At 45.4% G+C, this 14769-nt stretch overlaps 1 protein-coding gene across 1 annotated transcript in view; it reads left to right on the top strand.

Moving 5' to 3' along the window:
- The window catches only part of SMC1A (structural maintenance of chromosomes 1A), a 29481-nt gene extending 18104 nt beyond the window's left edge, over positions 1-11377 (top strand). Inside the window, exons 20-25 of the mRNA XM_054565715.1 lie at positions 5957-6113; positions 6837-6991; positions 7115-7266; positions 8379-8448; positions 8726-8836; positions 9259-11377. Of these exons, the coding sequence (XP_054421690.1) occupies positions 5957-6113; positions 6837-6991; positions 7115-7266; positions 8379-8448; positions 8726-8836; positions 9259-9342 (729 nt within the window). The 3' untranslated portion in view covers positions 9343-11377. The remainder of the gene's footprint in view (positions 1-5956; positions 6114-6836; positions 6992-7114; positions 7267-8378; positions 8449-8725; positions 8837-9258) is intronic.
- Positions 11378-14769: the final 3392 nt, after the last annotated feature.

Here is a 14769-nt window from a genome sequence, read left to right as displayed (position 1 = left end):
ATCTTCCCAGCTGTCCAGGGAGAGGGTCAGCTCATATGGCGGCCCTCTGGAGACCAGGACCAGAAAGAAGGGCAAGCTGGCAAGAGAGGGAGGGTCAAGTTATGATCCAGGGTCTCCCCCTGGATGCACACACAGATACCTGCACATCTTCCTCCCCTGCCCTCAGTTGCACCTGTCCCTGCCTGCTGCTCGTCTTACCCTTCCATGCTTGTACCTGTCTTAGGCCTGATTCACACAGAAAGAATGGGCTCCTGAACAGATAGACCCTGGGGGTTCCTTAGTGTTCTGCCCCAGGCACTCTTCCCTTCTCACTTGGCTATCTCTCATTGTGGATGTTTCTTTCACTCCCCTGCCTTCAGCTGCCATCTTTACGCATAGGTCCCACCCATGTTAGGTACCTCAAACCCCAGCCATCCTCCCCAAATCTGCCCCTTCTCAGAGCCAGCCACAGGTTCAAACCAGAAATCTGAGCCTCATCCTTGATTCCCTCTCTCACTTTGCCTATTCAGTGAATTACCAAGCCCTATCCATTTCATCTCCTAAATATCTATTGAATTCTCTTTTTTTCTGTTCTTACTACTAGAGACCACTTTTCACCTCTCATATAGATATTGCAGGAGTCTCCTGAATAGTTTCTGATGCTTTCCAATCCATCATTATAGCCAGGGGGACCTGAATTTTTTTTAGCTTTTTATTACGGAAATTTTCAAATAGACACAGAAGTATAGAGAATGCTATAATGAACCTCCAGATACCCATCACCTTGCTTCAGCAATTAGCAACATATGGTCAATCTTGTTTTTTATACCCTTCCCTGTCCCCACTGGCCTGTTTTATTTAAATCAAATTCCAGGTATTATTCCATTCACAGAAGGACTATTTTAAAAATGTAACCAAATATAATTTTACCAGCAAGTCTGTAATGGTCTAATACTTAGTAAATGTTTAGATTTCCATGAATGTCCCATAAATATCGTGGGGGGTTTTTTGTTGTTGTTGTTGTTGTTGTTTTTGCACAGTTTCTGTGTTTAAGTCCGGATTCAAGTGAGGTCCATATGTTAGAATTGGTCTCTTCTAGTCTATAACATTTTCTTACCCATTTGTATTTTTTTCTGCCTATTTATGGAAGAAACTGGGTCATTGGACCTGCACAATTTTCTACATTCCGAATTTGGCAGATTATGTCTCATGATGTTATTTAACATGTTCTTCTCTCCCTATATTTCCTGTAAACTGGTAGTTAAATCTAGGGTTTGATTTGATTCAGGTTCATTTTTAATTTTTGACAAGAATATATCGTAGTCAATGCTGTGTACTTGTGAATTTCTTATGCACCTCATCAGTGGACACTGAATGTCAGTCCTGTCTTTGTAACAAGATTAATCAGTGTTCAGCATTGCTTATGAAATACACTTGTCAAAAACTCAAAGATCTGATCGAGCTTTTATATCCACAAATTATAAGAAACACTGGTGCCAGAGGAACATGTTAAATAAAAGCTCAGGGATGCGTTCAGCTAAATCCAGGCTGGGAAGCTAAAGGACAAAAGATCTGTTCTCTTCCATAAATAAATGGGAAGAAAGAAAACAAATACAGAGGGAGGACTTTTATAGACGATAATAGGAGACATCAACCAATTGGAATATGTGGCCCTCCTTAGAATCCATTGCAGAAAAGAGAGGAAGGGGAACTTAAGAGGTTAAATGAGGTTTAAGACACATACCAGCCAGTTGCAACGTGTGTACCTTATTTGGAACTTGCTTTGAAAACCCAGAAAGAAATTTTTTTTTATAAAACAATCAGGACAATTTGAACACAGACTAGATAATTTATGATGTTCAGGAATTGCTGTTAATATTTTTAGGTGAGTTAATGGTATTGGGTTTTATTTTAAATCGCCCTTTTACAACAGTGGTTCAAAATGGGGGTGGGGTGGGGTGGATTTTGCATTCCTAGGGGACATCCGGTAGTGTCTGGAGATACTCGTCACACCCACTTGTCAGAGCTGGAACAGAGGTTACTACTGGCATCTGGAGGTGCTGCTACACATCCAACAGTGCATAGTATAACCGCCACAGAAACAATTCATCTGGCCCAAAATGTCAGTAATGCTGAGACTCAGAAACCCTGTTTTAGAGCTATATATTGAAGTATTTATAGATGAAATGATATGTCTGAGATTTGTTTTAAGATAATTGAATATAGAAAGGAATTGGGTATAGATGGCAGAGTATTTGCCATAAATTAATAATTATTGACGCTGGTAATAGGGACATGGGAGTTCATTCTATTCTCTGCATTTTTTTGTGTATGTTTGGAAAAAAACAAACAGTCATGATCACTAGGTTCAGGTGTTGTAAGCCCTATCAATTTTTATGAAGCTCCCTGTTGGCCTTTCACTAGTCGGTGTTAGCAGCTCTTCATGATCTTTGCCTAGATCCCTTGGGCTTTCAAAATGGTAATTTTCTAATTCTTTAATCCCTCCTTCACTTATTACTTGGATGTCTAAAAAGAACTTTCTCACATCAACTGTTTGGTTCCCTTGAAATGCAGCTAGTATAGAAAATGTAGGATAAATACTTAATTCTTTTCCTTTATTTACCAGCTCTTAGAATGAGTTGGTTGCCATTGTAGCCTTTAAAGGTGACCGATGAGGTTTTTAATTTGTACACTATAAATACAAGTATTTAAATATGTTTTTATCTGTTTCAGCCTGTTGGAGTCATTTTCCTTTTGGATATGCAAATCGTCCCATCCTTGGCCAGTGGGAGCCACTTCAAGTCGAATTTTGGTTTTTTGTCCTTATTTTAGACTTTTTTTAAGGGGAAAATTCCATACGTACAAGTAAAATGATGCGACGCGCTCTTGTGTTGCCACGGCCAGGTTCAGTAGCTGTCAGCACATGGCCAACCTTGTTTCACGCGCAGCCCCACAGATCCCTTTTGTTCCTTCTCTCTCACCCCCAGGTCATTTAAAAATAAATGCTGGACATCATGTCATTTTGTTTGTAGATATTTCAGAATGTATCTGTAAAAGAGATAATTTCTTCTTTGTTTATTAGCTGTAATACTGTAAAGAGAGATTTCCCCTCATCAGCTTTTTGATTATCCTGAGGTACAGTTTGTATTGGAAAGGCAGGATATATAAGCTTGATTCTTTCCCTTTATTACCATTTTATAAAATAATGAGTTGTCTCTATGGCATTCTCAAGATTTGTCCACTGCATTGTTTTCTTATCATTATGAACTTAATGGGTTTAAATACATTTGGTGTGCTGTGGTCTGTGGTGGTTGTTATTCTTATTGATGAAGGTGTCACATCTTTGGCCAGTGGGAAGTCATTCATGTTGGCTTCTGAGTCGTTTTGACACAACTCTTGTAGTCTTTGATATCTTCCCTGCTTCCTGGTACTTCCAGGCTCATCCTCTACATTTCCTACCCCCAGACTTGGAGTTAGCCATTTCTCTGAGAAGCTCTGACTTCTTTTAGTAGGACGTGCGTATCATTTAGTGACTTCCATCTGGACACTGGAGTGCTTGCTCATGACTGCTGGGTTGCTTGGTGCTTCTAGAACTTTTTGGTAGACTGGGCTACGAAATGCATTTTTTTATTTTGAAGGAAAATATGTCATGGGTTTGTATTTATACTTCCAGTTTAAATTGTAATTCTCAAAGTTCAACTTAATTGATTTAATGTTTGAGTCTCCACTTATTCTTGCTAAAAATCTTGCAACACTAATATGTAACGTATTTTATCCTTGCCTGTAACAGTTTGGAAATCACAATAAGATACTGTTAGTAACAATTTAATTATTGAATGCTGTTTAAGATTTCCTTGAGGTTCTTTGTTGCTAAGCTAATAGCTCATTGGGCATGTACAGTTGTGTTTCTGTGTTTTCAAGTAATTTGCAAAAATTCTGAGTTTTAACCAACTCAATGTATAGTCAGGTTTCTTCATTTAGTTTTCAGTTTTTAAGGGATTGTTCTTTTTTAACATTTTGTTTTTCCCAACTTCAGTTTTGAAAATGTTCAAACCTATAGAAAAATTGAAAGAATAGTATAGTGAATATCCATATGCATTTCACCTTAAATTCACCAATGAATATTTTTTCAGTGAGCTTTCACTCTCATCTTGATTCCCTCCCTCTGTACTACACATTTTTTTGTTTTGTCTTTGCCGACCTGTATGAAGGAAGTTGCAGACTTAACTCTCAATACTTCAACATGCTGAGAATAAGAGATTCTCCTCCATAACCACAATTCCATATTACACCTAATTTCATATTCAGGAACTTACCCATGTTCACTCTGGCTGGTGTGGCTCAGTGGATTGAGTGCCAGCCTGCAAACTGAAAGGTCACAGGTTCATTTCCTGGTCAAGGCACATGCCTGGGTTGTGGGCCAGGTCCCCAGTTGGGGTGTGCGAGAGGCAACTGATTGATGTTTCTCTTGCATAACTATGATCCGATCACATACTGCTTTTGGTGGTTCTGTCTCTTTAGTTTCTTTTAATGTAGAGCATTCCCCTCACTTTTTTTCATAACATTGATCTTTTAAAGAGTCTATGTGTTGTCTTTTTTTTTTTTTCCTCTGTGTTATCATGAGGAATGGATATGTTATGGATACGCTATGGACATGTTGCTTTGTATTCATTGTTGCTGAACTTACTCTTCCTGTAAGTTGGAAGTTTGATTTACTCCAGAGGCTTGATGGATGTGGGTTAAGTAACTTTATGGCAAGAGCATTTCATTGGTGATGCTTTGTGCTTTGTATTATATTATGTCAGGAGGCATATAATGTCAGGATGTCTCATGTTTATGATGCTAAGTTTGGTCCTCAGTTAAGGTATCAGTTGCCGGATTTCTCAACACTAAACATACACTTTCACTTTTGTAAATAGTGAATAATCTTAGGGTGATTCTTTAGCATCTTGTGCATATCTTGTTCCCAATTTTTTTAACCCAGTGTTTTTCACATTTTGATTTAATTTTGCTTTATAATTATGTAGTCTTCATATAGTCCTAAAACCAAAAGTATATAGTACAAGGTACAGGAGAAGTTTAGCTTCCTTTCCTGTCCCCATCACCTCTCTTCCTCTATGTGCAACTATTTTAATTAGTTTTTGGATTATCCTTTTTTTGCTGTTGTACTTTCAAAATACAAATATATTTGTATGCAAATATAGTCATATTCCTTCTTTCAGATAAAAGATAGCATTGTGTTATGTCCCTTTCATATTTCACTTATATCCTACAGACCACTTCACACCAGTATATAGAGATCTTCAGAAAGGCTTTTCTAAAATACATATATACAGCCCCAGAGTCACAGTTAGGTGATTTTCTTGTGTGCTGACCCAACATGTCTGTTTAATGTAGTTTTGGTATCACCGTACAGTGTTCTCATTTTTTACTTATATATGCACTTCTCTGTTAGTCCTCAAGCTCTGTGAGCACAGGAACCATGGCTCACAGGATCTGAGGGCCCCTGTGCCTGGCATTTGGAAGGCATTCAGTAAATATTTATTCACTAAAAGTGGCAGAAAGGCACTTATCCATAAAACCTAAAGCCAGACTCAAGTGGAATTTGCTCAGATGCAATGATCAAGGCAGGAAACACGGGTTGCCTTATTTATTGTGGAGTACAGACCAGCCTGTGTGGCAGCCTCCAGGTCACCCTGAGGTGGTGCTGGCTCATGGCCTGGGCTGAGAGCCAGAGAGGGGCACCACCAGCTGCTCCTCTTGCGAGATGGAGAAGTTGACAGGACTTGGGGGAAGGGCTGGAGATGAGAAAGCAGCCTCAGCCTAAAATTTCCAGGGATGGTGGGAATGGTTACTATGGGAGGAACCAAAGAGCCTGTCTTTTCCTCAGGAGCAGGTCTCCATGCACTCAAGCATCTCTGGGGCCGGGGCTCAGGGACCTGGCCCTTCTTGATGTTGTTGGGCCTGCGGTTTACAGGATGCCCAGGCTGAGGAGGAAATCAAGCAGGAGATGAACACGCTGCAGCAGAAGCTGAATGAGCAGCAGAGTGTGCTGCAGCGGATTGCTGCCCCCAACATGAAGGCCATGGAGAAGCTGGAAAGTGTCCGAGACAAGTTCCAGGAGACCTCAGATGGTAGGATTTCCCCCTTTTACTTGGACCTAAGATGAAGACAGGAGGCTGGAGGCATGGCAAGGGAGCTGCACCCCAGTAGCTCCCATTTTTACATGCTTTCTTACTTGAAATGCCCAAGAGGCCTAAACAGTAGGGGTTATCACACCTGTTTGTTGGGGTTTTTTCCCCCAAGATTTTTATTTATTTTTTAGAGAGAGGGGAAGGGAGAAAGAGAGGGAGAGAAACAGCTATGTGAGAGAGAAACATCGATCAGTTGCCTCTCACACACGCCCCAACCAGTGACCAAATCCGCAACCCAGGCATGTGCCCTGCCTGGGAATCAAACCAGCAACTTTTCAGTTTGCGGAACAGTGCCCAACCCACTGAGTCATACCAGTGAGGGCCTCACATCTGTTTTATAGAGCAGAAAACTGCTGAGGTTCAGAGAGAGTGAATCACCTGTCCAGGTTACACAGCTGGTTGGTGGTAGAGCCCAGGGGAGAATCCGTTTATGTGGCTCCAAGGCTGTGTTTCTTCCTTTGAACTATGTTGGCCAGCCCGCTGGATACAGCTGGTTGAGCGACTGCCTTCCTGAGACTCTCCCCAGGCATTCATCTCTCCCTCTGCGGGATATCCGTGCTCTGTGGATTGTCATTTGCAGGTCATCCTTGTCAGAAAGAGCTTGTTCCTCAGCCTTGGCAGGGCCCGGGCACTGAGGAGTCACCTGTCTTTCCCTTGTGGCAGAGTTTGAGGCGGCCCGAAAGCGAGCCAAGAAGGCCAAGCAGGCATTTGAACAGATCAAGAAGGAGCGCTTTGACCGCTTCAATGCTTGTTTTGAATCTGTGGCCACCAACATTGATGAGATATATAAGGCCCTGTCGCGCAACAGCAGTGCCCAGGTAGGCTGGAGCCCCTTACCCAACCAACCCCTACTGTCTTCGGTTGCCATTCCATCTAGGCTTCCTGTCCCCGTCCCCATTCAGACCCAGACCCAGATCCTCACCCATCTGCCTTCCCCCTAGGCATTCCTGGGCCCTGAAAACCCCGAGGAGCCCTATTTGGACGGCATCAACTACAACTGCGTGGCCCCTGGCAAACGGTTCCGTCCTATGGACAACTTGTCAGGGGGAGAGAAAACAGTGGCAGCTCTGGCCCTGCTCTTTGCCATTCATAGGTAAGGCTGTGCCCTCCATGGCAGTTGGCGGAGAGACCGAACTGAGGCCACTGGAGGCTCTGGGGCCCAAGGATATGCAGAGATCTGCAGAGGTGAAGGTGTTCTGGTGGAATCCGGATTGCATCCCGGTTTCCCTACCTACAGTATATCTGGCCTTGGTTTCCTAGACCTGTCTTCCCCATCCACCCTCATCCACTGAGCATGTCCTCACTGGCCCTTGCATGTATTCAGTCCTACCACCAGGCTTTTGCTCACATGGTTGCTGGCTAATCAGCCCTTTCCATGCAAATCTAGCTTGACTGTCACCTACCACCCTTTCATATCTCATTTTCCTGGTCCTTGAGGAAGCCTGCTTTGACCACTGTGGCATACCTTGACATTCCTAAGTACTGGAATCTGACCCCCACAACTTAGTCCTTGATTGTACAGTGTCATTTAGCAAGTATTTCTTGACGGCTGCTCTGTACCAGACTCTGTGCGGGGATGAGGGACATAGATGAGCCAGACATGGTCTCTGTCCCGAAGGAGCTCATGGTCTAGTGGAAGCCAGACGTGTAAACAGACAGTGAGCTAATTACTGTAAGCAGGTGAGCCTGTGTGCTGTGGGCGCACAGAGAAGAGACACCAACCCAATCTGGAGAAGGGTGTCGGTGGCCAGGGAAGGCGTTCAAAGGTAGGCTAGGTAACACCTGAGCAGGAAATGTAAAGAATGAGTAGAAATTGGCCAGAGAGATTAGTAGGCATTCCAGGCAGAGGGTGCAGCATGTGTACAGGCAGGGAGACCTGGCAGCATGGCACAGAAGGGGAGGGCAGACCTCCAGGTAGCTGGGTCAGCATGGCCAGAGCCTGGGACAGCTTTGTCTCCCCAGCCAGCCTGGAAGCTCTGGAGAGCACTGTGTCTTCTGGTTCTACAGGATCCAGGAGCATAGGGCTGGATGCAGAGGAGGGTTCAGTTGGCCTCCTGGCCTTTAGAGCCTCAGGGAACATTACCACCTGGGATTTCTAAGTCTCTGAATAATTGGAGGGGAGGCTGGCAGGTGTGATGGGCCCAGGGGCTGTCCTGCCCCACCCACACCCCATCCCAGTCAGCTCAGCTTCTGGTTCTCTCCCAGCTACAAGCCCGCCCCCTTCTTCGTCCTGGATGAGATTGATGCTGCCCTGGATAACACCAACATTGGCAAGGTGGGTACAGGGAAAGCGGGGCCTGGGAGGGAGGCCCCTTGGTTGCTGTTCGGGCCGGGTTTTGGGGAGCAACTCCCAAGTGTGCCCTAGCTGTTCCTGCTGCTTGCTCTCTGCTGGGCGGGGGTTGGGCCCAGGGTCATTCACACCGTGCTAGTCAGTGGCCTCTTCTCAGTATCTTTACCCGCTATACTCCTGCTTCTGCCTCTGGCTCTGACTAGAAAACACAAGGCAGTGCTTGAACTTCAGCGCTGCTAAGTGTTGGTGGCCCTTCCCACAGGTAGCCAATTACATCAAGGAGCAATCAACTTGCAACTTCCAGGCCATCGTCATCTCTCTCAAGGAGGAATTCTACACCAAGGCTGAGAGCCTCATTGGCGTCTACCCTGAGGTAGAGCGGGCCTGGCTCAGAAGCCAGCCCTACTCCCTGCCTGACTCCCCAGGGCAGGAAGGGAAGGCCGCAGGGGAGGGGCATGGGGGCGGGAAAGCATAGAGACTCAAGTCCTGAATGGCCATCTGGGCCTATTGGAGTTTTGCCCTGGAGGCTTACCCAGCCCAGCTGGGCAGGGCTATGGCAGTTGGGTTCAGGTAGAAAGGCCAGGCAGAGGCACCCGCACAGCAGAGAAAAGGAGGAGCATGCAGAGAGGTAGGTGGGGAGAGAAGGCCCTTGGGAGCAAGCGCATCCCCTCAGACCCAAAGAGAACCATTGCTTGGGCCTTGGGCAGGTATGTAGGGAGGAGGCTTTGAGGCCCCCAGTTCTGGGACACTAGACCCCTCCTAATTTCGTTTTTCTTTCTCTCCCTCCTCCTTCAGCAAGGGGACTGTGTGATCAGCAAAGTCCTGACCTTTGACCTCACCAAGTACCCAGATGCCAACCCCAACCCCAATGAGCAGTAGTACTTCTGCTCTCCCACCCTGTCTGGATCCTTAAGCTGCCCACCTCCCAATCTCGGGATATTTGTGCCCTAACCTTCCCCTGCCTCCTGTCCCTGTTTGCTATAGTCATGGCGTTTAGGCACTGCTATCCAGCACGAAGAGGAACAGAGGTGATGTTAGGTCTGGAGCAAAAACTGAGCTCCAGGGAGCATCCTGGCCTCTGGAAGGAAGTGCTGAGCTGAACAAGGCCGTCTGCCCCTTCCCGCCTCCCAAACCTTCCTTTCCATTGCCCAGAATCATGGGTCTATGGGACCTCTTGCATTTTGCGTGTGTGTGGGTAAGTGTGTATGTGTGTGTTTATATGTGTGCATGTGGGTGTGTTTGCAAAATAATAAACTGCAGACTTATTTTAGGAGGAGCCTAGGTTGAATTTGACTCTAAGAGAGCTTAGTATGACTGCACCTCACAGCTTGGCAAAGGTATTCAGGACCTCATAGGAAGGGGTCAGGCAGTCACATGAAACTTCCTACATTCACTCATTTGTGTTTTCATTTATTTGTGTATTTATCAAACACATACTGAACACTCTATTTGTCAGGCTCTCTGATAGGAATGCAGAGCCAAATCAGACATGATCCCTCCTTGAGGAGATGCAGTGGGTTCATGAGTTCCTGTGGTTAAGTGAATCATGTATAGGCACTTTGAATTTGAGAAGAGGACGATCACCTCCAGGCTTCCTGGAGAACGGCACATTTGGGCGGGACCTTGATAAATCAGTAGGATATGGTCAGGCACCAGGAACAGAGCCTGGGCTCTAGGAGCAAAGCCTGGGCTCTGGGGACAGACAGTTGTATGTTCTAGTCCCGTTTTTTATCCCTTACTAGTTTGACATCGGGCAAGTCATTTGACCTTTCTGTGCCTGTTTCCTCATCTAACAATGTTACCTACCTCATTGGATTTGATGATGTCAACCTTCTCACTGGAGGCCTTATCCTTGCTTGGAGTCCACTAGGTGCTTAACCCTCAGAGTGCAGTCTTTCTCATGCCTGGATCCCTGGGGGTTTCTGATGCCAGTTAGGGACAAAGGGCGCCTCCAAATCTGGGAGATGCTAAATGCCCTGGTTATTAGGAAAGTTCCAGAACACTGATCATGTTTATCTGGTAAGTGGAGGGCCTAAAGTTTCAATCAGGTATGTTAACTGGGTGCCTGGGCCACCCCCCCAACCAAACACAAGTGACGTTCGTTTTGGGAACTAACTGCTTTAGCTGCAGGGACCGTGCAGAGGCCGCGCAGACTGCTGCCATGAGGTCAGTGTGTGCGTGTTCAAATACACCGTCAGACCAGCACCTGGTCCTGATCTGTAACTGCATTGTTGTCTTGGAAAAGTTAAGTCAGTTCTACTTAATACATGAATCTACTCTCTTTTTAAGGAATTACATTATTACAAATGAAACTAGCCTCATGCAACTACCATTTCCCTTCCCTTAACCGCTCTTCTGTTTTATATCTGTCTAGACTTTGAAGACTTACATGTATGAAATCATTGGAAATGTTGTGTTTAATGCAGACAATATATGGAAATGTTCTGCAGTTGGCTTTCTTGGCTTAATATTTTTAAAATCTATGCATGTTGCTAGTAGATTCAGGTCAGCCTGTGTAATTGCTGTATAGAGTGTCGTCATAGGACTCTTACCACATTTTACCCATTTCTCTTGTGATAGTAAGACTTTTCTGTTTTTGATATTACAAAAGACTACATAGGAGTATCGTGTGTGTGTGTGTGTGTGTGTGTGTGTGTGTGTATGAGTTTACCTATGATTGATTCCTAGAAGTTGAATCAAACGAGTCATAGGCTATTTATATTTTTGTTTTTAATAGATACTTCCAAATTGTTTTCCTGTACTATTTACTCAATATTTTTCTTTGAGATTGTCTTAGATTTAACATCATTATCTACTTCAATTTCATCCTAAGTAGCGGTATTCATGAAGCCACAGGCTTTATGTGCTTTGTGTTTTTTTAATGCATATTAAAAGGCATAACTATCAAATCAAATTTGTCTGTGTTCAATCAAAGAAGTCCCATACCACCAGTGTGTCATAGTTTGGGAAGTATTGGCATATCTGGAAGAACACAATTTGGGAGTTGCCCTGGTTCGAATCCCAGCTGTGGAAACCTGAGCCTACTGTTTCACCTGTGCGAGCCTCAGTTTCCTCAATAGGAAAGGAGATAATAGAGGACTACCTTGCAGTAGCGTAGGAAAGATGAAATATGTTCGAAGCAATTTGGCTGGCAATGATTATCACAGGCTTTTAAAGGTAGAGATTACTATCAGCTCCATTTACAGGTGGGGAAGCTGAGGCCCGGGAAGGGTAAGTGACACGGCTGCCAGATAACAGTGAGGGTTTGCATTCAGGCCCTGCGATTCAGTCTTGGGGTTTCTCCACAGGGAGAGTGGTTGTCAACCTTGGCTTTGCTCTTGAATCACTTGTGAAGCTTCTTTTAAAAAAAAAAAAGTGGTGCATACACAATGCACAGGTTGGAAAGTAGTACAGGAGGGATTATAATCAAAAGCAGCAGTTCTGCACTTCCACAACCAAAGGACGTGGAGCTCCTTGCTCTGTTCCTGCCCCTAGAAATCACATTCAGTAGGGTGTAGGTAATCTGGATCAGAGATTTTCACCCGGTTTCATGGCACACATAAACTAATTACTAAGATTCTGTGGGCATGAAAAATACTTTTTGCTGATCTGACAAAAATAGGTATTTTTTGATTCATTCACACCGGACGGCTATTGTGTTGGCTGTTGTCATTTTTTTTTTATTTGACAATCTAAGGGAAAAGAGGTCGGTGCCCCTGACTAAATAGGTATTGCATGTTCTAAAAATTCTTGTGGCACACAGGTTGAAAGTCACTGATCTAGATAATCCCTACCTTGCAGGGTGGAAAGGATTACATGACATGCCTTGGGCTGAGGCCCCAGAACACAGGAATCACAAATGCTAGAAGGATCTTAAATCCTGAGGATCAGAGAGATGAGATGACTTGTCCAACATCGGAGTGTTTCAGTGCCAGAGCCTAGACTTCAACTTGAATCTTCTCTGGGCTCGCCCAGAGCTTTCCCCTTGTGTGGACTGCCTCGTATCATCTCAAGGCGACACGTGCTCAGGGAAGCTGTGCCCAGAGGAGAGCAGACACCAGGGTGTTTCCAAGAGGAAGCCGAATCCAAGTCACATCCTTAGGGCTCCTTGGAGAACACTGGGTTGAGTCTCTCATACTCTGGACCCTGTAGCATTGCTCTAGGTTGTTGAAGAGTACTTCCACAACAGTGTCTACTCTTAACTGGGCACGTCACTCTGGGAACCGTGGTGTTTCACACCAAGGACACAAAATGAGTCCAATCTTTATCTTGCCTTGGAGAGCTCACTTTCTAGTCAGGGAGACAGTGCATACAACTACCATTAATCTTTCGGGGTCAGTGCGATCAGCGTTATGATGGGAGCACAGAAAAAGGAGGGCAGCTAGCTTAGGGAGAGGTTCGGGGAAGGCATCGTCTAGTCTAGGAGGTGAGACCTGAGCTGAGTCTTGACGGACTGGTAGGAATTAACCAGCTGAGGAAGTGGAAGGAATTTCCAGGCAGTGGGAATGGCAAGAAACAGCAAAGCAATTTGGAGATACTGAAGAGCAAGGTTTCCTGAGGTGGGGAAGAGCAGTGGGAAGTGAAGCTGGAGAGAGTGTCAGGAACCAGATTTGAAGCCTAAGAGCCTGGCTACAGAGTCCAGCTTTACGTCATGGGACAGTGTGGTTCCCAAACTGGCTGTACACTAGAAACACATGGGGCATCCTGAACCCACCCTCTTAAAGTTCAGTTCCAGCCCTGGCCGGTGTGGCTCAGCATGCTGAGCGCTGGCCTGCGGACCAAAGGGTCGCCGGTTCGATTCTCAGGCAGGGCACATGCCCGGGTTGCAGGCCAGGTCAGGTCCCCAGTAGGGCGTGTGCGAGACAGCAACCACACATTGATGTTTCTCCCTCTCTCTCCCCTGCCTTCCCCTCTGTCTAAAATAAATAACATCTTTTTAAAATTATAAAAATAAAAGTTCAGTTCCAGTAACTCTGGGGTGGGCCTCAGAATCCTGAGTGCCTACGAAGGTCAGCATATGACTGTAGGGTGAAGCCAGCTTAGAACTGGAGCATGAAGGCAGTGAGGGGCCATGGAGCAGTTTTAAGCAGGGGAGACTCTGGGTCAGATGCGAATTAAGCAACCCCTTTCTGGCCAGCCAGTGTGGAATGGGTCAGGTTAGATTATCATACTGCACGCTCCATGCCTGTAGCTTCCCAGTTCAGTTCTCACAGTATGTTGTTATATTTGCTTATTTTGTCTCTCTGAAAAAGCTAGAAACAGAAGGGGGGGGGCTGGGGTTATCTTTCTGTGGTCATAGTCCCAGCAAAATCACAGTGCAGACCCAAAGTAGACACATAATAAATAGTATTAGAGTGAATAAATGCATCATTGACTGCATTCGTGAGGGAGAGGAGACAGGGAGATTTGTTAGGAAACTATTGAAACTACCAGGAGCTGTACTCAAGGGCAAGGACAGTGGGGATGGATAAGGTGTGAGCTGTTAAGGGGCGATGATGAAGCAGACTTGGTGACTGATTATTGGATGTGGGAGGTGACTGAGAGGATAGGATGAGTACCCATTAATAGCCAAGATTCCTACCCTATTCCAGTAATTCTTCCTCATCTATCCGAATCAGAATCTCCTTTCAGACCCCTCAGCAACTACAACTCCTCTCTCAAGTTAGTCAAACATGCTCTGTGTGCTGTGTCGGCTCCCCCTCTCCGCAGCCATTGATTCATTCATCCAGTTCAATAAATCTTGGCTAAACACTTCCTGTGTACAGTGAGGCTCTTCCGAGCCAGAACTCTGACTCCTCTTTCCTAACTCAAGAGGAGTTTTTGAAAGGCTTCTCCAGGCAAGACTCCCATCCCTTATACAGTAACCTCAAGTCAGATGCCCAGATGCCAGACCTCTAAGGGAACTTAAGAGACTTTGTCCAACCCCCTCCTGAGGTACATGGAGGGGAAGGAACTTCCCCAAAGTCCCGCTGCTAGGAAGTGTTGGAGCCAGAACTAGAACCTAAGTTCCCTTTCCACATCTCCCCCACTGAAGATCAGGACAGGCAGAGGTGGCCATGGAGAAGGTGGGGCTTAGGTTGCCCTTGAAAGTCCATGTACTGGAGGGACCAAGCAAGAAGCTTTCCAATTGCACTGCCCCCTTCTGGAAACCCTCAGCAAACCCGCCATGCCCACAGTCCCTTCTAAGGGGTTTCTTAAGCCTGAGTTTCCCTGCTCTGTGCCATATGACCTCACAATTCTGGCCACAGATGGTTAGGCTGGCATAATACCTGACTCGAGGACAGCTAATCTCTAGGCTGGCCAATG

This window comes from Pteronotus mesoamericanus, unplaced genomic scaffold (genome assembly GCF_021234165.1).
Source record: "Pteronotus mesoamericanus isolate MK-2021 breed Mesoamerican mustached bat unplaced genomic scaffold, CSHL_Meso_final contig_166, whole genome shotgun sequence".
Lineage (NCBI taxonomy): Eukaryota > Metazoa > Chordata > Mammalia > Chiroptera > Mormoopidae > Pteronotus > Pteronotus mesoamericanus.
Note: the sequence above shows the minus strand (reverse complement) of the source record. Positions and strands in the feature narration are given on the sequence as shown.